The 27,883-nt window shown below is 44.2% G+C and overlaps 1 protein-coding gene across 1 annotated transcript in view; it reads right to left on the reverse strand.

Moving 5' to 3' along the window:
• plxdc2 (plexin domain containing 2) overlaps positions 1-27,883 on the reverse strand; it is a 73,069-nt gene that overhangs the window by 34,218 nt on the left and 10,968 nt on the right. The window contains exon 2 of the mRNA XM_034572647.1: positions 6,683-6,918. Coding sequence (XP_034428538.1) covers positions 6,683-6,918 — 236 coding nt within the window. The remainder of the gene's footprint in view (positions 1-6,682; positions 6,919-27,883) is intronic.

The following is a 27,883-nucleotide window of genomic DNA, read 5'->3' on the forward strand; positions in this document are numbered from 1 at the left end:
TACTGTACTGTCTTGTAGAAGTATGTCAAATGGATTTTCATTCCATATAAGACACATAAACAACTTTAGTCCATTCTCGGAGGAGAAGGGGAAACGCCTGAGCTGCACGGCAACATTCAGGAGACTAATGAAAGATGGACAGATGATGAGGAGACAGAGAAGGACGAGAGAAGTGTAACCCTGACACTGACACAGGGGGGAACTCCTGCTGTATCTGCATCTGTCCGTCATAAGCTCAGAGACTGGACGAGGGGAAGGAGGAGACTGAAGCTGCTGAAGTTTATGGATCATATTCCGTCTCCTGAGGCCAAAAACTAACTGTAAAGATTCGCCCAGTGTTCAAAACCCACATTCACTCTCATCTCTGAGGCGTTTACTCAAGCTGCCCACCACATTAATATTACATCACACTGAGATCTGAATGTCTGGAGCCAACATGTTTTCACATCTAAATGCTTCTCCAACACAGGAGAGGTGCAAAATTAAATGAATGTATCTCTTCGCCTCCACACAGTTATTCTGTGTGTTTTCCTCAGGGGGGGTGTGAAGTGTGTGTTAAAGCTGCAGTCGGCGAGGTCGCCGTGGTTGTGACTCACTGATTCCCGTCAGGAAAATAAAGGAATATTACACTGAAAACTTTAATCCCCGTCAACCGCAGCTATGTCTCCGCTCCTGAGAAAACAAAACTTCATGTAGACACAAGGACTTGAGCTTCAGATAAATGTTCCAATGTGTCGGGATTCAGCTGCTTGTCAGCCAGCCATCATTTCCCAAAGACAACACACACACACACGTAGACACACACAGGGAACCGAGTACACAGCTAAATCAGATTACTAATACGCCATCACTCTGATGGAATTCAATGGTGAAACCAATGTGTAACATGAAAACAAATACTGGTCTGAGCCGCACAACACTATTCCTGATTACTGTTAACTGGTAAAATACACTGGTACAAACTACTTTACAAATACAAACTAAGTATTTATGAAATCCAGAATGTTGGACCTGGTCGAAACGGGCCCGAGGAAAACTAGAGCTGATCCAAAATGTGGACAATCTGAGCAGATGGAGAAGCAGGCAGGGGTGTGATGTTCCATCCAATATCTGTTCATCTCTTATTTATTTCCCCAGTTATTTATTTCTAAAAAGAAAGAAAATGTCCATCAGACTCTCTCATATTACAAGGCTGTGTCCTTGAATGTTGTTTTGTCCAACCAACAGCCCAAAAGACAAAGACATTTATTATCCCCGACAAAACCTGAGGATATACTCATCTCAAAACATGTTCCCTGAATCAATAATCTAAACAGATGCAGATTAAGTTTCTGAGGTTTGAGGAATCAAATGACTGGACAGGGTTTTGAAAAAATAAAAATATGGAGAAGAAGAATCTAGTCTGATAAGAATCCAGGCAGCTGGTCTATGATTTAAACCTTTTCCTGCTCTGCGGTCGTTTATCTCCTGAATTGGATTTACAGTCTTATGATTTAGACACAAGTTGTGCTTCTGTTTTACTTAAAAATGATGTTCAGGAACAAGGTAGTTCTACACAATAAATCCCCAAATCACTATGTTCGCTGTTTTTGTTCAACTGAAGAAACGCCTGCACACAAACATGTTGTCTGACCAACTGAGAGAAGACTACAACCCTCCTGCTACAAGACGACGCTCAGTCAGAGAGTTAAAAACTAAACAACCCGGACACACAATGACATTTTACCAACATGAGTTCCTGTGCAGAGCAGCTCCGCAGTGTAGTCGCTCCATGAGACGGTTTGGACTCCGAGTTAAAACAACATAAAGGGAGTGAGCGTTGTTTCCAAACACGCTGCCTTCTGGGAATCTTTTGGTAAACTAGACAAACAGAGACACAAAACAAATAAAAGGAAAAGACTCATTTGCATTCGCTGTAGGTTTGGAACACGGAGAGTGTTAAGTGTAAAAGTAGCAGTGGGAATCTAGTGAAGTAATGAAAATTAGCGAGGCGAGCAGTTCTCCCTGAAGAAATGCACGAATCAACAGGGAACGCAGCAAAGCATGCAGAACAGAAAAGAGTAGAGTAGAATAGAAGAGAAATTAGACATTCAACTTCTGAAAATGGTGCAAGTTTATAAAAAACAACAAGTTTAACATCTGGCCAGATACAACCAATGAATATGTGATAAATAAACTCACTTTTTTTGTTTAGCAGAGACGGACAAAGCCATGGGTTAGGTGAAAATGACGCAATTAAAAAGGCGACCAAAATTAATTATTACTGTTACCCGGAGCTGGATAGTGGATTTTTCTAGGTCTGAACATTGTAAGTACACAAGTCAACACAATATATAGGCTTTGTTGTTTTATGACATTTTAATGACGAATTGTTACATATATCTTTGACAGTGATGTGAATATACGGTATATGTCAATATATCTTAAAATAAACTATTCCTGAGTCAATTCCTTCTACGTTTGATGCCACATGCTGCATGTAACCCCCTCAAAAGAGCCTCCTGAGCTGTAAAGTCTCCACACATCCACGTCCAATAAAAACTATCTGCCATAAACCACCCCCTTATTACTCCACATCAAAACAAGCTATACAAACAGCAGCAGCAGCAGCAGCACCCGGGAGATGGAGAGACCCCCCCCAAACACTAGTATACTGTGCTTTTATTGGCAACCTGACATCCTGTCTGACATTGTGGTGACATTATCAGGACCGACAATGTTTGGAAAATGACACCATCAAATGTTGACATCATCTCAGAGGGAACATGAGGAGTTACGCGTCCGTCTCAGCTTCACTTTCCACGCGACGCCGGCTCTGACAAAGGAGCAGTCTGTGCAATTTATCATCCGCGTCGCTGCCCCCCGCACGCGTGTCTGTGTGTTTTTTTATTTATACTCCTAATAAAAGATAAGATTTGAAATGTCGCCACCTAACAGCTGGAGCCAGCTCTGAAGTAGATCTTGTAGAACCTGCGGTCGTAACCCTCGCGCCGGCTCGCTTGGTATGCAGGTGGTTTCCCCGCAGTGAGCAGGTGTTGACATAGAAAATCGGATTGGATGTGGGGGGGGGTTCCAGCGATGAAAGATGAAAATATGACCCCGGACGTCCAGTTCATGTCAAACGTCTAAATATTTAAGAGGGTTTTAGAGCAACAAAAGTAGTACAAAGAGTGTTTTGACACTAAGAGACAGGATTTTATTATTCATCCAGTGTTTCAATGATCACGTGGTCGTGCACCAATGATGAAATCGGCAGGAAATACGCTTGCATGTATTTGAGAGGCAAATCAGAGCAATAGCTGAGCCTGGTTCAATCTGTTCGCCATAAAAATCCTGCTTTTCTCTTCCATAGAACTGTGCATCTGCATCTGAGCTGTGCCAAGACAACGGTTTCGTTACGATTGCGACAACTGAAATTGATAAAGTTCCCTCCAGCAGCAGAATGTTTTTTACTTTGATATAGAGGTATTAAAGAAATACATTCAAAAGGTGTATAAGCCTAGTGTAGGTGGCCTAATTTTAGAAGCACATACCACATTATGTCCATGCTTTCACCCACAGACTGTAGATCAAGATGGAAGAGGAGTCTCCACTTCCTCTCAGCTGTCAATCAAGACATTTCACCCCATTTTTACAGCATCAATCTAATTCAAACCAAACTTCCTGGAAAACCACTCGACAACAACAACAACAATAAAACCTCCCCAAAATCTCAGAAACCATCATTGAGAAAAAGGTATTTAAAGTTTAGTCTGGTCCTTGTCCCATCTGCTAATAAGGAGAAGGCAGGGTTTATGACCTTTACTACTGCCAGCCACCAGGGGGAGATCAAGATGATTTTTGGTCTTCCATCTTTTATAGACAGTCTGTGGTTTCACACATTGCAGAAGTGTAATCGGTAAATGACGCACATAGTCTCGTACGACTTCCTCAGTTGCACTTTGAGTGAAAACAAAATACAAAAACACAATCGTTGCACAAACTTCCCCTCGCTGAATAAAAGACACAGGAGATTTTGGGACAATGACCTGATCCCCCAGTTTGTTCCAACTTTACTCTTCCTCACACTGACCTGAAAACACCTGGAGCCGAGGTGATCGATCTGGGTTAATGATCCAGAGAGAGAGTCACAGTCCTCGTGGGCATCAGACAGTCTGTTGTTAAGGCCACTGTGATAAACCCACATGTTGAAGTGAGATCAATTTGTTGTTTAAGATTATACTTCTGGCGCCACTGGACTTAACCAAATGCTGATCTCAAGAAAATAAAATTAAGATCACAAGGAGAACAAATGAGAAGAGTTTGATCCACCTTTAACAGCAGCATTGTTAAAACAGCTGTTCCTTATTGCATCTCTGTACATTTGTGTTTTTCTTACGCCCTCGTTCTCAAAGTTTTGTTTCCTGTCCATAATTCGGGACTCCGCCCCCTAGTGTTCAACGCAATGAGATGCATTGCTTTAACAGATAACAGACGCTACAGCAAAAAGTGCATCTGTCGGAAATCCACCTCGAAAGGTCAATTTTTCCAACATACATTCCTGACTGAGAGATACCGGGGGGGAGGAGGTCCCAGACACATTAGGGATCACGGAGGTAGGAATGAAAACACCTCCGACTGACTCCATACGGACACAGAGCTGAGACCAAATGAGGCCTTATTCTAGATAACTGCTACTACACATGAAGAAAGTTCAGACTATATCTAACTGAGACTATGGGAAACACTGAAATAATAGAATCAGAGTTTTTCCCTGACAGGAAATATGGTGGCAGATCACTAAAGCTGCAGCAGACAAAGCAGGTTGATGGGAAGCAGGTGTGCCAGCCAGGACATAAATTGTGACACACAATAACTCCTGGAATGTGTTTCCCATCACAGATTGGTGATGTATGGCTTTGTGGCAGCATCTGAGGGCGGATCTCGTCTTAAAGAGGAAAAAACGGTTCCTCCGCTCTGCTCTCCGTCCCCGAGTTTAAGCTCCTTCAATAAAGAAGAGACAGACTTTGAAACCATTCAGCTCAGCACCGGATGGAGGATTTCACCTCAGTGCCTCCGCCGTCGGAGAAATGAAGAATTCTCTTGTGTCAACAAAGTGGTGGAAGGTAAGGGAGTTAGTGTGTGTATGTGTGTGTGTGTGTGTAATGACAGGAGGAATGACAGGGTGTTTGTGCTGTCGACTGCTTCTCCGTTCGGCAACAACAAATGAGCATCCGACAAAGAAAACAACGAGGAAGGATAATCTCCTGGTTGTGTGTGCACTCGTTTTTTGTTCCCTCTTTAGGACTTTTTCCAGCACAAACACCGACCTTGTCAGGACCAGGTGACCTCGTGGGGACCAAAGCTCAGTTCTGAGCTCCTGGTTGAGGTCGGGGTAAGATGTTGTGGGTGGGTTAGGGTTACACATGAATCGATCATGGTTAAGGTAGGGGATAAGGTTTTGGTTAGGCCCGTGCAAGGAGGAATAAGGATAGTTGTGTGTGTGTGTGTGTGCATGTCAGGATGTCCGTGCCGTGCATTAAGCAACAACAAACGAGCATCACAGAAGGAGAACGATAAGGGAGGATGTGTTTGTGTTAGTGTGTGTGTGTCATCTTAAGTGGAATGCGTTGATGAATTAGCACAAGTGTGGTGCTGACACTTGTGTCTACACATAAAGGCGTGTGTGAAGTTTGAAGACGTGTGTGTGTGTGTGTGTGTGTGTGTGTGTGTGTGTGTGTGTTTACGGCTCATGATCAAAGCTCCCTCCCTCCTCGCTGAGAGACTGTGAACCTGAGATGATTAGAAGCCGCAGGAAAATTTAACGAGCTGTCTAAGCCCGGGCCGCCGCCGCCGCCGCCACCGCCGCCATCATTTTGACTGAATGCCTCCACGCCGTGCGCCGACCGAGGAGCCACAGCAAGGCGGCGCGGGTTATGCCTTTCATTTACATACATTCACAAACACAGGCTGAACCCAAAGCATAAATCTCCAGCAGGTCCACTAACCACTCGGAACTGAAAGAGGCCGAGTTAATTTCCTGTTCTGGTCTCTCCAAGGTCACGTTTAAGAGGATCCAGACTCGCAGAAGGTAGATGAGCACCTGAGGGCGGAGCTTCATTTTTGATATACAATATTACTCCTCAGGCCCCAGGGCCCCTGCCAGTCTTCTTTTTCCATTACTAAACATTCAGCCTTCTAAAGAGATTTATAATTGCTCCAGGGAAGGAGTAGACTTAGACTTTCACACACATCCATATTAGTAAAAACAAGTCGCGTATATGAGAGCAGAGTTGCAATTACGACGTGGATGTTAATAACACCATTTAAGATTCGGTAATTACAGAAGCTCTGATAAGTCAATCAAGCAGCGTCTCTTCACTTCAGTGGGAGGACCTTGGGTGTGTATAGCTGCTAATGAAGCCAAATTACACAATTAACTGTTGTGCTCTGGAGGTTTCCCACAGTGTTGCACTTCCATATGTTCGAGGAACTTGCAAGAACCGGAATAAAAGATAAACTGGGTGCAGCTTTCTGAAATGCAATCCGAGTCTTTCATGAAACACTCCCGAGTCCACGCCTTCCGTTTGTATTTCAGGATTTGATGTGAAGCTCCTCCACATTACAAAAATGTTTTAATCTCGTGCAGAGTACTGTTTTGTCTCTGATCCGTCGCACAGCCTCCGCATGAACCAACACGTACCTCGATCTGGGAGCTGTTGTCTCTCTCCTCTGCGGAGAGCAGGCCTGGGAACCCCTCGGGCTCCTCCTGCTCCGGGTCCGGGTCCTGGTCCTGGTCCTGCTCCTGACTGGCCCTGTTGCTGTCCATGTTCCGAGGTTTCGGGGGAACCCGTCTCCTCCACCTGTGGCTGTACAGCTTCACGTCGGCCGCTGCGTCCTCATTCCCCGCCAGGCCCTCCACATACGAGTAAAAGACACCTGAGGGGAAAAAGAAGGAGAAAATCAGTGTATGGTCCATCGCTGAATCAGCATGAAGCTGTAATTTCATGGTGATAAACGTACCACAGGAAGTCACATATTTATTATAATTGGTGTAATAATACAGCATGCTTCATTTAATTCGATTTTAAACTATTGAACCCTGTGTTAGTCAAAAAGGAAATCTGGTGATTTGTGAACATACCATAGAGTGAGTTGTGCGTGCACAATAATTACACGGCACAATGTCTTTACTTTCACTTCAGGCACTAGTCAAAGTCACAGAGGCGGCAACTCCTCGAGCCATTAATCTTGTGCCGCTCGCTCATAATTCACTGTCTGTGCAGACTTTCTCTCGTTGCTTTGGGGAGAAATCTCTCTCCGGCTGAACCAGACGCGCGTTAGGAATGACTCAGCAGCCGTGACACAGACCAGCAGACCACAGTCCCACTCGTTCATCCCCCATCCCCGAGTCGGAGCCGAGACGCTGGTGGCAGGTGAGAAATGGCGCTTTGTGTTAATGTAAACACCGACTTGATTAACTGAGCCGGAGACGGACTGCGAGATAATACGCAAAATGTGCTGCGTTGGTGTAAGTAATAGTTCCCTGAAATGAAAATGAGTCAGAATGAGGAAGAAAAACAACCCTCAGCAGTTCAAGAGGTCCTCAAGACCTTTTTACTGCGACTGAGTGGATGTTGTGATCGACGCTGCTGATTTGAATCACTGTGTTCAGCTCAAATCATTTATTTACCTGTAGCTAAGCAATCACGTCACCACTGCTCTTAAAGATTCACCTTAAACTCCCTGTTTACCTGCTTTGACCTTTACCTGAGAGGTTTTGTTTTCGCCACCATCCATTTGTTTGTTGACTACAGATCGGATTTCAATGAAACCTCAAAGGATGGGACCTGAGCCCAGAAAGAACCCATTCAATTTTGGTGAGTATTTTATACAAAGGGGCAGATCCTGGAAATGTTTTTCACTCTTTAACATTGCAAAAGTTATTTTTCCAAATCTATGAGTTTGTGTAATTTGGTGCAGCTTGCTTGAATTGAAGGGAACAGCCTTGGTGAAGTATGCGTTCCACTGAGGGCCATGCTAGTTTGAATACTTTGGAATAGTTTGTCGCATAAGTTCATTTTTTGCAAATGGTTGGTTTATTATGTCCACAATAAAAAGCAAGGCCGACATTTTAAAATGCTTTCACTCTTTTCCAAATTCCACTTGGGTTGAAAAATGTCAGTCCAGCAAAAACAAGAAGATAAAAGATGAATTTTCAGATTTTGTTGACACATGGAGCTGATTTATTTTTTTACTGATGACTCAACGTGCATGTTTCTGCCAATGGATTTTCTTTTAAGAGGGAGGAAATGCTTTTAATAACGTTTGTTACAGCTCAAAATTACACAAAATGAGTTTTGGCAAGTAACCGTCAACGTAAACATAACGTTTGTTTGCTCGTAAGAAAAACTGCACTGTGCACGTTCGTTTCTTTTGGTTGAGTAAGGTCAATAAAAGCAGGAATGATCGTGTGGATTTCACTCAGCTCAACACAATTCGGCTTTTTTATCAGGAAAACATAAATGTTTATCGTGGCCGACCTGACAAAGCAATTTCCAGCCATCAATGAGGAAATGAAAGGCTAAAGATTCTCCACTTGCTTTGATGGGTTCCTCTTCATCGCCTGGACCAGAATCTCTCAAAGGTATATTCATGTGTTGGACAGCAGATTCGTTTCCCTGCCTTGAGGCTAATGCTCTGCATGCTCAGATAAGCTCCTGTTGCCCATGATCCTAATTGGACGAAACAGCTAAATGCAATTAGCAATAAACTTCATTTTTATAGCAGTACTCCAAATGCAAAGTTTACAGACTGCTTGCATTTGCGATGTAATTTATTTCTGCTTTAGGACCGAAAAAACTGCTGATTCACTGTTATACCTCTGTTCCTTCTTTTAACAGGAGAGGGAGGTCACTGGGTTTAGATCGCAGGGCACATTTTCCTCCTCTTTCCCCCACTGCCTCTTTTCTCTCACGGTCACATTTGGTTCTCCTTGTCCTCCTCTCTCCTCCTCCTCTTTCTGGGCATCTGACCAGTGGTTCTCAGGAGGGGAGAAAGGGCACCGTGAGAGCAAGTAGAGAGGCTTAAGATGCTAATTCACCCAAAGTGGAGGCTGACAGATTCACTTTATAATGGGAATTGGCAACGACAGAAACAAAAGGGGACAATCTGTGCGGAGCAGAAGGTGCAGGGACGAGTGTAAAAGACGACAGGGACGAATGGAGAGAATCGTTTTTTGAGCCATCATCTCCGACCTCCATGAAAGACATATTATTGAATATTTTATGTTGGTTTTTTTGTTGCATTTTCTGTATTTCTGAGTTAATTCTTTGAATGTGGATCATTTAGACGTCAGAAGCTAGACGTTCTTCACCAATAACCCTTTTTGTCCACTACAAGAGCGCAGGACATGATATCAATCAGTCGGTTCCTCAAGCACCTTGGCCGTGAGGAAAGTAAACAGCATGAAATAGAATAACGTTCCTGTTTATACCATTTAAAGCCCTTTAACACTGATGAAGTCTGTGAGGGTTCAGGGCTCAGGTCCTTGGGGGCAGACATTGGGATTCAGCCTTTATCTCCGGCCCAACACTCACTCTATTCCTAACGGTCCTTAGTCGCATCCATGTGAACAAAATATCCCAGTCAAACTTCCTGTTGTATACTCTAATCCAAGAGGCACCTTCACATTCCGTTCCACTGACACATAAACATCTATTTTCCCCCCTAAAGGATCTTTGTCGGCTCCTTAATATACGGTGGAAAGCTGGCAAACAGCGGATACTTTAAAATGCACCATGACCACGACATAGGGGCCTTGAATAAATGGCTGCTCTTTTCCCAGCATGCTCCTCTGAGAACAGTCATCCCGAGCCCCCCCCCCATGCACATGCACCTGCATTTCTCTTGTGTACAGCACAGCTCTGACTCAGGGACAGCAGAATATCTTATTATCCAGGGGAAACGCAGGGTCTTTTGTGGAACATCCCCCTGAGGGACACCTAAAATAACCCCCCCATCAGGACAAGGCTTCTCCTCCGTGCAGGACTTTTCCTCGCCTTTTGTGCGGAAAGAACCCCCCCCCTCCTCCCTTTTCCCTCAGTGCCTCTGAAAGCCCACCACATACCTTCACCATGACTCTGTCAGGCAGCCTTGTTGGCCGGCTCACGCCTGTCAACACCTCGGATTCACAAACACCACGGGGACTGTAATGTGGTTGCACCTAAAACCTTTCAAGAACGTTCAGGAGGTCATAAAACCGCGGAATAAAAGGTGCTGTCCGCAACACTTCTTTCAGTCAGTTTCCGCTCCTCCCCCCCCCCCCCCGGTTTTCTCTCTTGGTTCCCACCTGACAGGAGACCACCACACATGACTGGCTGAGGAGGAGGAGGAGGAGGAGGAGGAGGAGGAATGGGAACGCTTCATTGCGATTTCTTCAGAAAAACAGGATAAAAGAATGAGTCACATCCCGGTTCCATAGCCTTTCTATCTCTGGGTGTCAGAGTGCTTAATGTAGTGCCCACTGAAAGCTGCTTTATCAGTACGACCAGCAGACCCTTCCAGGCACCGCAGAGCTGAGTCTCTCTCTCTGGGTGTGAAACAGTCGACTCTTTGCCAATCACCTCACCGGGGTCAACGCAGATTAAGTCGCTGTAACGGTTGCTGAAGCTCCCACATCGTTCAGGAACTGTGCAAATTTTCACTTGAATACAACAGAAAGGATCATTTCGGTGATGGATGGTAGAAAGCCACTCAACACAATTAGACGGTGTCTCTCCAGGTCGTGAGAGGAGAAAATTGCCATCTTTCCATTCCGTCTTTTTCATTAGCTTAAGATTCATCGGGGACATTTGTCAGGAGAAGCACTCTATCACTTTGTCACGCACACATTTGAGGGGGTTACTCAGGTCACTTATTGGTTTCCCTCGCAATCAAGTAAAAAACGATTTGAAGTCATGGCTGAAGACAAAACATCTGAGGTCTAAAAGTGAAATCACATTTATACAAAATGGCCTTTGTCTGGTCTTTAAACATGAGTAACACTGATGACAATTTAGTGTGTCGAAAAATTTCCCAGAGACCAATGCTTGTCTTTAAATTTTGACCTCTCGATGAATAGCCTTAAACAAAAAAAATATCACATTCAGAATAATGTAACCTTTAACTATTCGCATTTTACAACCTGAAAACACAGATTGACATTTCTAAATGGATAATTTCATTAAATAAATAATGTATAAAAATAAATAATTTGATACAAAATGCAAATAATTGATTCGTTTTGCAGATTCATCCTGGTGCTGAACGACAAAAATATAAATAAAAAGTCAACAGATCTCCTATGACCAGAGGAACAATGTGTGTTTGACACCGACAAGCCAAATTATGCACGGGGTCACCTCAGCTCGAGAGCCGTGACGACAGGGAGTGAGAAACACCGAAACCCTGACAGAGTGTTATCAGCCATGATGCTGAAATGAAGCAGCAGTGACAGATAATACGAATCATTCAATTTAACCAACGAGTTAATAAACTGGCTTTAATAGGAGTTAATGTTTGATCTTCTGTCAAACAAGAGTTAAACAAGCTTCTCCATCTCTTATGTGTTGATAGATTGAGTTGATAACACACAGCAAATAACCTGCAAAACAACTCGCGCTTCATTTTCATATTAATTGAATATTTTAAATGCAAAGCACGTTTGACAACAAGTCATCCGACGGCAGGGCTTTCAAAACGTAACAATGAAAAGTTCTGCTGCAGAGTCCACGCAAATCCCAGACGTCTGTGTAAAGATTGTTATGCAGAGCGAGGTGCGCGTCTCTAACCTGCCGTGGCTCGCTTTTTTACACATCCTCTCTTAAAAATCGCAGCCTGTCATTAAGCAAGCACATAAAGCCGAAGAGCTGACTGCAGGAGAAAGTTAAACGCAGGTAGCCAGAGAGGCGGCACCTGCAGAGCAGATCCAGCCTCAGACGATGAGCGGCGCGATATGAGAGGAGAACTTAAATCACAGTGGATGCATCTAAATCTCACATAGGCGGTGCACGAGACGAGTTGAGACGTGAAATCAAATAGTGCACAGCACGGAAGACGGGGCCGTGCACGAGAACAACACGCACACAAAGCCCGAAAAAAATTCAACGATATCCAGCTTTCCCTGCGAAAATGGAAGGCAGCCTCCCCTCGGGAGAGAGAGGCATCAAGTGTGTGTCCTGCCTGTCATGAACGCTCCATTACACCAGAGATTTGTTTTGCCAACAATTAGTCACATCTTTCCAAGTCAAAGCGCTAGAACACACACTTCCCCCCCGAGGTTCAGATGAGGAGAGCAGATACAGAGGCAGGAGGGGGCTTCTGTATTTTGCTGAATCCATGCTTGCTGAAGATCTTGTGTTGCAGATATCAGATTACAATGTCTACAATGCTGATGTCTCAAAGCCTTTGACCCACTTTTGTTGATACGCTTGTCAAAGCCCTGCACAATAAACTTCATCAGAAAAGGTTCCCGGCAACACCCGAGTGACAAAACGAGGAACTAAATCACCTCGAACCTACACGGTTAAAAGGAAAAAACCTGTGTGTGCTGAGCAGCTGCTGTTGCATATCAACCAAATTAGAAAAAAAGAGCCATGCATGAAAGCAGCGCTATAAATAAAAGCCAATCTCCGAGCTCTCAAAGTGTGAATTACATCTGCAGAGCACGAGAGGTGGAAGGAATTCATTTGAAGCAAACTAATGTGGCGTTCGCTCGGGTCCATGAGGAGGACAGGTGTCAGAGCTGGATGTGAGAGGAAGGAAGGAGGCCGGAGGGGAAAAAGACTGAGAGGGCAAATTAGGAAGTAGAGAGCGTCTGGCATCAGGTCCGCTGGTTTTTAATCAAGGCTTTAACCTTGAGGAACCTAATTGCTCTTTAAACGGGCTCCAAAGAGAATCGCTAATTTCCCTTTCGAGTGTCAGCTCAAAACATCTAAATAACCCTGGACACAGAACCCAAGCAGGCTCGGCCACAAAGCACCAGAAACACAGCCGAGCACAGAGCGTCTGACCTCAAAACACAGGGTTTAAAGTGCCGGAGTTAACCATCACGGAGTCTGCAGTCACCGCCGTGGCTTTCCTTATGTAATTGGTGGTTGACGTTGGTCAGCGCAGTAAATTTATCTAAAAAAAAAAGCTTTGACAGCCACGGAGAGCTGCAGGCACTCAGGAGACAGCGGGATTACAAAGACAGGAGCGCTTCCCGAGTGACACGGGCGTTTAGGAATTCAGGATTCCAGTCAGGCGCAGTGTCGTGTCTCATATTTCAGCAGATTGAGTGATGGACTGGAGCACGATGAAGAACTGCTGCTGGCCCTCATTCCACTTTTCAACTTTGTTTGCGAGCGAGCAGCGCGGCTCAGGAGCCCTGAGGTCTTGAGTTGCTCTGCCCACGAGGGAGCACGGGGGCCTGTCAGGAAATGTACGACCGCACTCTGGACCTCATGTAACAGATTATTTCTCCTCCCTCCAGCACGGACCATTACCTGTGCTGATATAACTGTATTCTCACAGGTCAGCAGCAAGCTACGGACAAAACCGTCACCAATCTTCGCACGGAAAAAGAACTCAGCATCTCTCGCTCCGCCTGAATCTGTCCATGAAAACAAGAAATCCATCCTTTCACTGTTCCCACAGTTCTCTTGGTGCTTGCTTAACAGACCCGAAAATTGGAAATGGTCACAGCTGCACCGGTGAATAGAGCGGGATAGGCAGGACAAAGGCCTGCACTTTTATTCTGATACGCCACATCACAAACAACGGCCTCACCTTAATCCTGCGGGTTCACACAGTGAATAGATCTTGAAACATACTTGATACAATAATCACTGTTTTTGTGAACTTATCCTCGAAAACTCTGAGGAATCTGTATCTACGGAAGAGTATTAGGGCCAAACTTAAGGAAAAAAGGAGACAGGAAGATTTTCCTTTTGAGAATAACAATTTCAAGAAAAAACTAGAAATGTTACACAGAATAAAGTCAAACTAAATCAGAGGAAGATTTTTTTTTTTGCATTTGGAGAAAAGTTGAAATGTCGAGGACAAAGTAAACTCCTCTGTTCTGTGAATCCAGATAGAGGAGCCAGTGTCTGTCGTTTACAGCACAATCACTTTAAAGTCCTTATACCATTTATCACACGTGTTAATGTGATCAATAGAAAGAATTGTTATTAAACTGATTCTGAAGAACAGTTTCACCAGTTGATTTATCGAAGGCTGTTAGTTATATATAATCTAAAAATGTTGACCTTTAAATCTTAAATTCCGTCTATTCTCTCTATTTTGACTTCAATCTTGAAATGCAAATTGGAAAAATTTACTTGTTTCCCCTTTACCTGACCCTGGTGCTCGTCTGTAGTTACCACACCTGGGATTAATATCTCTGCATGTATCTAAAAAGCACAGATGATTTGGCTTCAACAACTAAATATATAATCTGTCGGAAAAACAATAAAAACTGAACATTTCATCAAAGTCAGTTTCCTACAGTGTCTACATGGGAATAAAAAAAGCCAGAACGGACTGAAACAGTCGTAAACATTTCCACGGAGATGATAAAGAGCTGGTGAAACCTACTCTACAGTATTTTCCGGTACTTGGCGGAACAAGAGCTCCTCGCTCAAAAGCCTTTCTCACAGCAGACATCTTAACTTGTAGGAAAAGCACAGGTGCCATGTTAACGTTAACAATGTCTGTTCTATTTCCGACGTCCCAGTAAACCACGACAGGTCAGGAGTTTATTACTTACACCTGCTCTGTCACAAGAGACGAGTCAAAAGGCCTTCCTGAATAGTAAAAAAAATAATGTCTTCCGTTTGTCTGTTTGCTGAATGATTGATTATTCCACTTTGGCAGGTGGCAGACAGCAAGGCGAACAGAGAGTCCAAATCCAAAAAGGAAACAAAGCAGGAAGCCAAGAAAACAGCAGGAGGCCAAACTGAAGAAAACTGAACATGAGACTGAGGAGACTAATTGGACACAGGTGAATCAGGGCGGGGCAGAGAGTAACACTGTTGTTTGTTCAAATGTTTCTGATAAGTTTGGTTTTAATTGGTTATTTGATGCTATTAAAACGGGGTGAAACATCATGATTGACAGCTGAGATTGACTCGCGATTGGTCGAGCTGGTGATTCGGTGGGACCCCCCCTCCCCTGATCACTTCTGCACAGACTCTAACTCAACAAGATGGCAGTGTTCACATCCAGGATATTTTGGCTTTATTTCTGGATCATGGGAGGAAGTGAAAACGTGTCGTCCATGTTTATTTACAGTCTACGGTTACACCTGAGGCACTTTTTATTCCCCGCAGCTCACGACTGCTGGTTTGCACCATTATCAATCTTAGAGTCTCAGTTCAGCATAAGACTCACTCACCATATTTCCCATCACATCGCTCATTTTGATTTATTCTGCGGCCCCGGCAGTGAAGTGATCTATCTGCTTCGAGCTTATTAATCATCGCCTCACAAGACAGAGAAAAGAAAACAGACGGCAGCAACACAACAGCAACTTCTGAGGTTGAATCGTGGTCCATTTTCAAACAAACGGATCAGTACTGCTGCTTTAGGTTAATTGCCCGCTCTATTTCTGTCACTCTAGAAAAGTAATCAATCTGAGAGTTGACCGAGAGACAAACGTCGAAGAAATAACAGACCTGAGCCAAGCTGAGCCAAGCTGAGCCAAGCTGACCAAACTGAAGATTGATTCCCTGTGGTTCCAAATGTGTGTGTGTGGTTACATTCATGTGTGTGTGTGGTGTGGAAGATTTTCAGTGTCTATGTGTGTGTGACTGTTCCTGCAGGTGGAGATTGATTGACTCCCGTGTGGGTGTATTAACCGTGTTTTTTCCACTTTCTTTCGGGGGGGGGGGGGGGGGGTGAGGCTCCAGGCGAGGCCAGACAGGACCCTTGAGCCTGTCCTCGTCCTTCCTGCTCATCCATCAGCATCAAAGCCCCTCGCTCGCTGCCCAACCTCCCCAAACTCAAACGGTGGACAAAATGTAAACCCGCCAAAAGTCTTCATCCCCAACTGGTTGCTTGCTACAGTACGGGGCATAAATCCTGCCTCCTCCATGGTATTGGATGGGACACGGACCAGACTAAAAAGTCACAGTAGACGAATACGTTTTTCTCGAAGGAGAAGTTTGAGAAAGAAGTTTAAGTGTATTCCGTATCAGCCTGATTTGCCTGCGTTAATCTTTTTTAAATTTGTACACATTTCCAATGGAATAATTCATGGATCTTGATGAAAGAAAATCAGGCACATTTAAGAGGCTGCTGTAAGAGAGTGTGTGCAATTGGGTGCAGCCTGATTGAATTTGAGGGGACTGGTCTCGTGCCGTTCCAGTTGTGCTTTGCTTTTCTTCCGATCAATACACCGATGAGGTTGATAACATCAGCTGATTTCGCTTTATCACATGTATCGATGGCAATAAATTGTATTACCGTACCAGTATCCACTCTTTTTAATTGCCCACATTAATCTTCCCACATTCAGTCAGCGGTGCATCCTCCTCTCTCAGCACGGCATCATCCATCATGACCAACTCGACCAGCATCACGTACTGTGGTCGTCACGCTGCACAGTTCGTCATATACCAGCACTTAGGGCAGCCATTATATCCACTTATGAAATTCCTTATAATCAAGCCAATTCTGCTCAAGCCATAAATACTTAACATGTGAGCAACTCAGAGCCTTGTAAATAAGAGCATGCGCTTCGCATGATTAAGATTCGGGTCGTGGCCCAGTGAGCGTTTCAAAATATGTGGAAAGTGGAAACAAACTTCTTCAAAACTCGCCCAAATCCCATATTCTCCCACCTACAGCCTCCGGGCGCCCACACCCACGAGCCAGCAACAACAAAAATATACCAACGCACATCAGACTCTCTTCTTCTTCTGCTGCTGTACATCCAGAGTAGAAAGAGAGAAAGAGAGAGAGAGAGACACCATTCCCCAGCCCAGCACATTTCATGTATCTGTTGACAAACTGCGAGATGCATCCCAGTCACACAGCGCCTGTAATTGCCTCAACCTCGGTGGTGGAGACTTTAGCCACTCGCAAGAAATCAATATTAAATATTGTTTACAACGCAACCCCCCCCCCCCCCCTCCCCTCCCCTCACCAGGAGTTTGGCTGTGCAGAAAATGAGACCCACAGAGCAGCGTGTCACAGAACAGATGGCTGATTCCCTCCGAAAAAAAACTGAAAACCCAAATCCCATTATCGAGGGGATTGTGCATGTGGAAGAGTGTATCTCGTTACACTCTCAAACTTCCATTCAATCAGAAACGGGCGCCGGAAAACATTTGCATTGCCAATTGAATAATAGGATTTCCACTTTGCCTCCTGTGAAAGTTCTTAATTATGCAGATTTCAGCCGACGAGTTCTGCTTTGTTTCTTTCTCTCCGACAGGACAAGTGGAAAAGTACAAACGGTTTCTTCACTCGTCGGAGTGTGCGAGCTCAATTAAATCGATTAAATTCGCGATTCATCAGATTTCTCATTAATTTCACTCTCGCACTCGTCTCGCTAATTTGCAATGGCACCAAAAATGACTCTGGTGACAGCAAGAAAGTGTTCTGCAGAATGTGACAAATCTAATAAACAGTTAAACTTTTTGATTTCTTTGAGCAGAGGATAAGCCAGATTGATGATTTCCTCATGAGCAGCCGTCCTCTCTGTGATTTAAATTGCTGTCTCAGAGATAAGATAGAGACCTGTCTCGTTAAATTAGGCCGGTTTTTGAAGAATTCGCTTACTGGCAAAGACAGAAATAGAGTTGGACATAGAAGCAGAGAGGGATCGCACTGTAATGTGGGAAAAGAGTTTATTAGTCAGGTCACTTGAGTTGAAATAAAATGGGGGGGAGAGAGCAGGTCGTTCTGGTTCATCGCTCCCATGTGACAATCCCTGGACAGCTGTGGGGTGCAGCTGCAGGGTCCGGAGCTGGAGAGCAGGTTGTTAACAGGAGTGGAAAACAGGCGAATAGGAAGCAGGTGTACGGGAGTAGGTATGACGTGAATCCTGGAAGTTAACTCAGATATTCCATTAAATCAGCATTTTAATCGAAACAGAATCTCTGAGATCAGGGGATTTGCTAGTGGAGATGAAATGGATCAAAATATTTCTAAGATCTTTGACTCGAAAAACCCTTTTTCTGGCTACTAAAGGTCTAATTAATTCGACGCTCCGCCACAATATCAACATCGACTGCAGTATATTGATTTTCAGTTTTCTTACTTCAAACCCGTATTTCAAATGGGTAAGATCATATTTCATTGATTCACTCGGCCCCCTCCTTGCCCACTGTGAATTTCACCTCCTCTTCCCTCCATGTCAATTCTATGGTCTGTTTCCAATACTTCAACAAGTGTTGCTGTGGCAGCTGATGCAACAAGAGAGGGCCAGGGTTAGCAGCTAATGAGGAGAGGGATGAAGGAGGAGGAGGAGGAGGACGGCAGCCGACGTGCTGCTGTGGGAGAACCAGCTCGGTCTAAAGCAGCAGGTGAGATGGAGGCAAACATAAAAATGAATGATAAATTCATTCCACCAATCAGGAAACTACATAATTGCATCATAGTGTAAAAGGACTGGATTGTCAATTACATTAACTACACATATGATCCATTACTCCTCTGTGAACTGCCTCAAGGTCTAAGGGGAATTTCCACTTAAGCTTAAGTGTCTAGTATCAGTTTAGACCCATGTTTTTAAGAGTCTATTCACACTGATGTAGGTTAAAAAATGTACGTTCCCCTACAGTGTCTCTGGCCCTTTGACAAACGTAGTTGACGACCCCGGCCTTGGAGTCCCAGGTGAGTTGACATTACAAGCTGCTGCTCGCCTTTATCCCCCTGGGCTCAAACATTTACGGGACGGCAGCTTATGTGGATCCCCTCAGCAGCGTGGAGACTCGGCCTCGTCAGACCGCTGCCTGTGCTGACACGTACACTTGTGGTGAAAGCCCCTCAGTGTTAAGCCAGTGAACACGTTTCTGCTTCTGACTGTGGTTTGAGCCCATCCATCCCACGGATATACGTTGATTGATCTAATTCAAAACGTAAATCTGACCCCTGCAGAGGACGAGGGAGTATTTGTCAGAACCGATGGCTCCATTTGTCTTGTACAGCAAAGCATGGCTGCGCTGAGTCTTTAACGGAAACAGACAGTTCAGTGGCCTCTGACAAACAGCCTGCGAGAGACGAGCTCTGACTGCAAACGGGATTCACTTGTTCCCGAACATCTTCCAACGCTTCTTTGTCCACTGACGCTTTTCTCTGAGGTAGTCAGCCTAGATGAAGGGTAGTTTGTTTCTCCTGAGGTGAAAACAATCAGGAGACAAGTGGGTGTGTCGTGGGGAGATGGATGCTCCTTGGCAGTCTCACCAGAAACCATCAGCAAATCATCACAAACTGTCACAATTGTCCCAGGAGGAGAAAACTACAGACGCTGGCTTTGTTTTGGCTCGGAGTCATAAGTTGTTGAGTCGAACTAACTGCTCAAAATAGAAATATAGAAAGAAAGAAGTAAAGGTAAATGAATAAATACGTATACTTTGGTGATTATTTATTTATTTATTTAATCATTAATCTACATCATTTTAAGTTTATAAACTTATTTCTGTATGTCTGTGTCCTTGGTATGATTATTATTTCTGTATTTATTTTTTGATTTTGGCAGTTTCGGGCCCCCAACCAAACTGTCATTCTTGTACCTGTAAACTAAATATTTTACGTCATCATTCTCTGTCGTTTAGTTGATTCTACAGTTAATCACGTTCTTTACAGTAATATCTTTTAGACAGGTTCTTCCCCAATGCACATCAGGCAGTAAATTCATATGAAAGGCAACACAAGAAACCCTTGGGGAGACAAACCAGACAAAGCTTGTAACCAAGAGGCGAGACGTCTGCTACATGGACGTGGTTTGGGTATGAAAAGTCAGTATTTTGTAAATTATGCAACAGACCAGTTCCCACAACAGACTCACCCACTCTGACCACCTATGCAAGAATCATTTCAAATAGCACGGAGTCGGGGGAGAGACACTAAAGTACAGTCGAGTGCACAAAACAAATCCCAGACTGCTGCAAGAGGCTTCTGCCCGCGGCACAACATATGGCAAAGAAAGACACAACAGCTGCAGCTGAACATCTGCAAAGACATGGCTCCAATGTACAAGGCTCCGAAAAGGCAAGAGTACCAAGTAACTATACGTAATTTCACCTGAGTAAGAGATTTTGGTCATATCTTACAGCTCTAATCCAGCAGGTGGTTAACAGAAACAGTGAGTAACAGCTAATCTGGCTCTAAAGACCACTAATACACACATTACATGTTCTAAGTGTAACATTAGAATTAAGAAAGAAGATAAATAACTGCTAAAAAGGTTTATTTCACAAAATGTGAAACGCTTTCTTATACAGAGGTTTTGCTTGTCAGGAAAGTTGCAGCACAGTTAGAGAATCTTGGCATTTTCTTGGGAAAGTTAAGCCCCGAACCCGGTCTGGCTTTGAAAATCTCCCTGTTTCAGTACTTTCATGTGTGACAAGTATGCCTCAGCCCTCCCTCTCTCCTCATGCCATGCCTCTGGGCTCCCTGCCATCAGCACTGGGCCCCATGTTCTGCCTCTCCAGGCTACATTGATCAAACTGAGGGGGCCCGCGGCTCCTGGAGAGACGTGGTTTTGTTCAGTCAGAGGAAAGAGAGGAAAGTTATCGAGGTGTAGCTGCTGCACCGAGGGGACATATTCAGAGGTAATTGCTTTAGATCACCAAGAAGTCGCAACACGTGAATAGATCACGAAACCTCTCTGTGATAATAACCTCAAAAACTTTATTATAACACATGACATGAAATACATATCGGGAATAGGCGAGAAAACAAAACTCGCATTGTGCTTTAAGTTTTGTGCGTTGATGATGAAGCCAAAGCGTCTGATCAAATCCATTCTTGTCAGAGATGGTTTCTGTTCTTATCACACTGATAAGTGCTCAAGTGCTCATTTTCCAGTTAGTTTGGAATCAACTAGTTATTTGAGTCTGACTCGTGATTGGCTTAGCGACTTTGCAGACTCTGGCTCCAAATGCCCAAGATGGCAACATTCGTATCCTGGACATTTGGGCTTTATATGTTGAAGGAGGGAAAAAGAAGGAGGAGCGTTCAGAGAGGAGGAGAAGGGGCAGCTGAGTCACTGTGTTACACAGAGCTGCTGCAGACACTATCCTCTGACTTGACACCACCTTTCTCAGAGGAGACACACTGCCGGGGGCTTTACAGGTAGAAAACAACAAGCTCTTATTACACACACACACAGACACACACACACACACACACACTGGGAGTGTTGTTCGCCACACAGAGGTGGTCGTCTGATGCAGCAGTTTCATTTTGTCTTGCAGAGTCTCAGAGCAGCACAAATCTGTCCAGTGCCAATGATTAGCGTGAGGGAACGCTAATCCTTCATCAGTGTCTAAAAAGTAAACTTCTGTCCTTGGGAAGAGAATCACAAAGTTTGTTTGACAAGGAAAACAATTACAGCATTAACATGACATTACTGGCTGGCAAAGACACAGTGCATCGAGTCTTCTCTTTGGTCCTGGTCCAATCGTAACCATAACATTTGGCAGATAATGACATTGTGCCTCTTACTCTGATCGATTTGCCATCGCTGTCTGACTCTGGCTTCAAAACTTAAGAGAGGAATGATTAAAGAGTATTGATGGAAAAGTAAAGACTTCAGAGATGAGGTATTTCAGTCTCCAACAGAAAGGCCTGGGCTCAGTGAATGCAGCTTTTATCTTATATACGCCAGGTCTCATCAAACTCAGAGGCAGAGAACATCCAACAAAGCCACAGTGGGAACGTAGCCAGGCAGAGGTTGGATGTGGTGATCTGTCTCGGACGAGAGCGTCTCTATACATCCTCCACTCTGGACCTGTAGAAGTGTAGGCAACAAGGCCAGGTAGTGATTATATAGACCTGTCCCTCAGCAGCATATGATGAGCACTGTGTAAAACTGCATAATGACGCCCCTGGCTCTTTTACAAAGTCTATAAAGACGGTACAGTCGTGTGTGGGGCTGTTGTTCCCTCTAATCAGTCTGCCGTGAGGTGTTTATGAGCCTGTCAGACGGGGAACTGGGTCACCACCCAGACGCGGACCTGCAGGAACACGTCGCTGACACTCAGTGAAGTGCAGAGAATGACCTTGACTAACAGGCTTGTCCTCGCGCTGAAATACGTTTCACGTGATCTGCTCTGTGTCTCGTCTGCCAGCTGACAAATTGGGTATCAGTTATTTCGCGGCAATTATCATCAATCAGGGCTGATATGCATCCGGCGTCGTGAACTGATCTACACCTCAATCACCGCACAAGGATTTCTGAAACGACTGCACCTATTGCAAACGCGCGGAGATAAATTCCCCCCCGTGTTTTTTAATCTGACCTTCCAAGATAGTTGGACGACAGACTAAACACACGTGGAGGCCATCCAGATAATTTACTGCAGGCACTGTCAACACAGTCAAGCGCCATCTACTCCTGGAAGAGGCTGCGAGTCACATCAAAGAGACGAGGAAAACTAAATCTTTATTTTTAGCAGATGTGGTGTGTTCACTGTTAGTTTGATATGTTTGCATGCTAACTTTTGCTAATATGCACTAAAAATAAAGTTCAGCTGAGGGATCTCATTAGTTTTATTGGTATTTGGTCATAAATTTGGTTTTAATTGGTTATTTGATGATAAAAAAAATATTTATCTCAGCTGCCAATGAACTTCACACCGCGATAACAATTAAAGCTAATTGGTGCTAATGGAGGACGTCAGAGGTTCACAAAAGTCATAAGGACTGATCCTCTGGGGACAATGAATGTGTGTGGACTGAATGTCATCAAAAATCATCAAACTTTTGTGCACATTCAGTCATTTTGGGCCAAAAAACTTCAGAGAGATCCTGAATCAGTGATTTAAAGGAAAATTATTTTATTTTATTTCTTCTGAGGTCGAACCCTGAAGTTTTAGAGCTGGAGGGACTTTGGTCTCTTCCTCAAAGACAGGCATTATGCCACCCTTTCAAAAACCTGTTTGACTGTGCTTTATTTATGATGAAACATCCACACTCTGGTACTATTCAATAAAAAAATAAATGAACGCATTCCTGGACAACACACGCTGAGACTATCCAGAGCTCAGAGAGAAGCCGGGATGAGGAGAACAAAAGCCTTCACATCTGCAGCAGAGACACAGGACGGTAGTGGGGAAATAAAGCTGGAAGACATCTGCACAAAATTCAACACTTCTTTCTTAAAAAAGTCTCGGCTTTGCATGACAACAGTGGAGCCTCTGTTTGCCCGCGACAATGTGAACGTGTCTGTCGACACTTTCTGCGAACGAATAGGAGTGACAGACGAGAAAGAGACAAAACAGTCAAAGTCAAAGAGGTGAGGGAACATTGCTGACACAAGAAAAGCAGCAAAAGACTCGCTGTGCTAACAAGCTTATGTCAGGAATCTTCTCGCTGCCTCAGTTTGAGCTTTGACCTTTCACAGAGCAGATTGCACTCCACAATTCCTGCGATGCAATGTTTAGAGTCCGAACACTCCCTTGAAAACAAAATTAGAGCCATTAAAACATTTAATTCACGGAAGTTGTATCCGCGCTTTCACGGCTCACAAAATCAGCCGCCGAATTGAGGATGCCGATCTGCACGGTGACTGAAAGGAAGCCGATGTCGCTCCAGCTGTTTGACCCCGTGGTGCATGAGCTCAGATGTTGATGCAGTTTTCTTCCCCTCTCAAACCTCTCTCCGTGTCCGCCTCTGTTCATTGTCCTCTTTCTACGGCCAAACCTCCAGATGTGCGGTCCCACATGGTTTTCCCATCTGTCTTTTCCGTCCGCAACCCCCGAATCCCAGGATTTTCACCGAGCGGAAATCTGCACTGAACCCAGCGAGATGATTTTCAACCAGGAACTGCCAAAACACGCCATTCAAAGTATGCTGTTAGTAAAGCGTCCGATAAATTCTAGGAAGCAGATATCCTGCGACCGCCGAGACAATCAGCCCCTCACAGCGATGCCACGCCATAAAGAGAGACGCCCTTACAGACAGGGTTGAATTATCATCGTCAATCACTCCGCAAATCCCCTTCGGCAACAGCAAAGAGTGGGACAGCCCGGGTGGCAGAGAGACAGGGCCTGTCATTACCTTCCTGTCAACGTGATTGTAGCTTCATATAAAGCTGGATGTGTTGCCTGCCATGTCTAGACAGGGGCCTGTCACTGGGAATCTGCCACAGGACACCAGCACCCCGGGGGTAACGCACCAAAATCTCCCCGTGTCACCGAGGCCCAGACAAGGTTTACCTGCCAACATGCAAGTTATCCTGCAATACAACCTGACGGGCTCCTGCTCGTACAAACAACACCAAAGAACACAAAGGAAACTTTTCCACCACTTCTGTTAGATGTAAGCTTAGATATCAACAACAGGGAAGAATGATTTACAGATAAACAAAGTCAGCAACTAGCCGGTGAACACAGTGGAGCATTTGGAAGCTGCAGAGCAACGTATTTCCTTCAGGAGTCGGTGGAGAACAAAAAAGAGCTACAAGAAGAGTGAATGGTGGAGTTACATTCATGTAGTTACTGGAACCAGTGGTCCCCATAGATACAGTTAAGATGCAGTAAAATATACACACTCATAGATATCTACCCCTAAAATGATCCATGAATTATTCCCTGGGGAACCAGTGAAAATGCCAAAAATAAAACGATGCAATTTTAAAGAAAGTGAAAATAATCCTGGATCCACCCCTGGTACAGATCTGTGCCAAAATCCATCAAGTTGGAAATCCATTTAGCAATCTTCAAACAACAAACAACAAACACAAGTGAAAACATCCTTCACTGCGAAAACAAAGTGATAATATTATTTCCTCTGTCAGCAAGTGGTCAAAAAAGCCTACATTTTATTCTTCAAACGACGAGCTCCAGGCCTCGTGAGTTAAAAGCTTTGTGTGCTTGATTGACAGCTGAGGCACAAAAACCCGGAGTTTAAGCACAGAGGCAGACAGAGAGTATTTTTCTCTGGAAAAAAACAAACCATACCAGGCTCCACTGACCCAGACCACTGTAAACCCCCCCCCCCGTGGCTTTTCCCTGTCAGTGTCATTCTGTTGTAAACAAAGATTTACAGCAGAATGTTTTGAAAGTGTTCCCTGCAATCGTTGTGATGACACTTGAATCACCGCCTTGCGGTCGCACGCCTCTGCCGACCAGTCAAGTCTCAGGAAATATGGTCCGTGTCTCATGTTTCTGTTGCTGAGTTATGGCGTCGAGTAATGGATAGAAATGTGTTATTGCAGAAAATGATGATGTCACAGTCAAATTGACCTGTGATAAAAGATAAAATGTCATCACTTCTTTATTTTATCCTATGAGACGTTTTTGTGAAATTTTGTCAAAGTGTATAAATTCTTGGGTGACATTTGACTTTGATCACCGAACTCAAATCAGAATCATCCTCAAGTCAGAGTGAACATTTGTGCCTCATTGAAAGAAATTCCCTCGAGGCGCTCCTGACACATCACGTTCACAAGACAGGGACGGCCTGGAAACACAAGGAGGAGCTCAACGACTTGTCGAAGCTGCCAAAACGGTTGACAGTTGATGAAACACAGTGACAAGTGAAAAGACAGGTATTTCATAAGATGCTGTTTCGCGCTCCCATTAACTTTTCAGGTGACGCAATTACACGAGATGTATTAATAATATAAAAATGCTCTTAAAGGCTTAGTCACAAATCTCTCACATCAATCAGTCTCCTGTGGGACTGATTTCCCAGCCCTGAGTGAAAGTCTTTACTGAAGCTTGTAAAATATAGTAAATATAATACTTATATTTACATTTTGGGGGGTATTTTTCCACGATGTGTTGGTAGGTGCTTTATTCGGTCGCAGGCCGGCACCACAGTCACCAGACAGAGATATGAAAAGTCAGGGATACAGTTTGAATCCTCCCTCGCGGCGAGGAAAGGTCAGGAGTCGACACAGGGGACGTGCTGTCACACTGACTGTCTGTGCACTGTCTCGCTGGAATTCCACTTTGTGACACATCATATTTCAGGAGAGTTTAACTTTTCAGCTCTCACAACAAGCAGAAGGCCTGTAAAGCCCTGAGCCGCACTACATGGCCAGACGTGGGGGATTTAAAGTCCTGGTGAGTCTTAATGCTACAGGATACAGGGACATGATGCTTCTGAGCGTGTGTCCCACATTTAGAGAGGGTCCTCTCCTGTTCCAACATGATGACGTCCCCTACTCTGTGTGGAGGATCTTGACTGAGCACAAATCCCTGAGCTCAACCCCATCGGGCTGAGACGCACTTTAAGCCTCGTTCAAACCCATTTTCAGCAAAACACAGCCGTCTCATTCATTACAATGAGATCAGTGTCACAGTGTCCAGAACACAGGGTTATACTGAGGTTATATTCTTACCACAAACATACACTCGATTTAGATTACTTTAAAACATAAACAGCATCTTTCTACTGTAAACCTCATACTTGTTGCAATAAAACATAAAGTACATGCTGATACTGTATATTTCCAGTCGTAAAGTCGTGTCTCAGAGTCTCATAAACCTGTGCAGAGTTTTTAGCCTCTGATAAACCTTCAAGCATGTGGATCCATTACTGGAACTGGACTTCCTGGAATTCCTGACTCACTGGTACCTGAAGCAACACAATGAAGCCACTTCTGTTGTTTTAACACTATTTTCTGTGTGAGTTGCTGCTTTATCGTCTAATATCAGTGGATGATAAATGGCTGAACGGGGACAAAGTTTCTAATTAAATTTAATGTAAATTAAATCAAGGCCACACAGAAAGCACAGGTATTCTAACTAGAGGGTGAATTCACTCTCCTGAATCTTCACTTCTCCAAAGGGAGACTAAAAAACATCTGCTACAGTCGATTTTATCAGCTATTGGAACAAAATGTAATTTAGCATTTTACTTGCTTTGAATGCAGCAGTGGTACTTCTGGCTTTTCCCCAGTTGCTACTCTTCAGTCAATCATCATCAGGAAAACTGACAGTTAAACTGTGTACTTTTTTATGGCTGTACTTTCTCTGTGTTTATTATTATTATTATTATTGAATGATTTCTGTCTAGAAGCCAAATTGTTCCTCTGGGATATTAAAGCTTTACTCACCAACTGGGATCTTAAACCAGTAAAGTGCAGGATGTAACAGACACACGTTTTTGAAGGAGATTTTGAACAGTAAAATACAGATGTCCTCACACATTAGGCCAAAAATAATAAAATATCTGCTTGAGGTCAACAGTCCCCGACGCTCCAGGGGTCGATTCAGTCTCCAGACTCATGGAAACCTGTGTGATTTTGTTTTGCTGTGACATCGGTGTCACGGTGACTGAGTGTGATTTTAGCATATTGATTCAGATTCTCTTCCCTCAGGGGCCGACCCCAGTGTTTTCAGTGCGGTATCGATTTCCAGACTCTTTTTCAGGCCGAGCTTGCAGCAGGTGAAGAACAGGCGACTCATCTGAACTCACATAATGGACGACACAGCTAAAGATTTCTAAAAAACGGAAAAAAAATGGTTGGGACAAGGGGAATGAGAGATAGAATATGTAATTGACAGACATGGCAGAAGCAGATAAGACCATATTGGATACAGACCCAGACTGGCTGCTGTTCTCGGCGGCAGATTACTGTGACCTCCACCTTTAATTAAAAACACATCCTCAGTCATTTGCTCGGGGTCAGTCTGGGCCGCCACGTGGCAGCAGAGGCAGCAGGCGACCGACCGATGGAGCTCGCCGGCTAATCGCAGGT

The sequence above is a fragment of the Hippoglossus hippoglossus genome, chromosome 20, assembly GCF_009819705.1.
Source record: "Hippoglossus hippoglossus isolate fHipHip1 chromosome 20, fHipHip1.pri, whole genome shotgun sequence".
Classification (NCBI taxonomy): domain Eukaryota; kingdom Metazoa; phylum Chordata; class Actinopteri; order Pleuronectiformes; family Pleuronectidae; genus Hippoglossus; species Hippoglossus hippoglossus.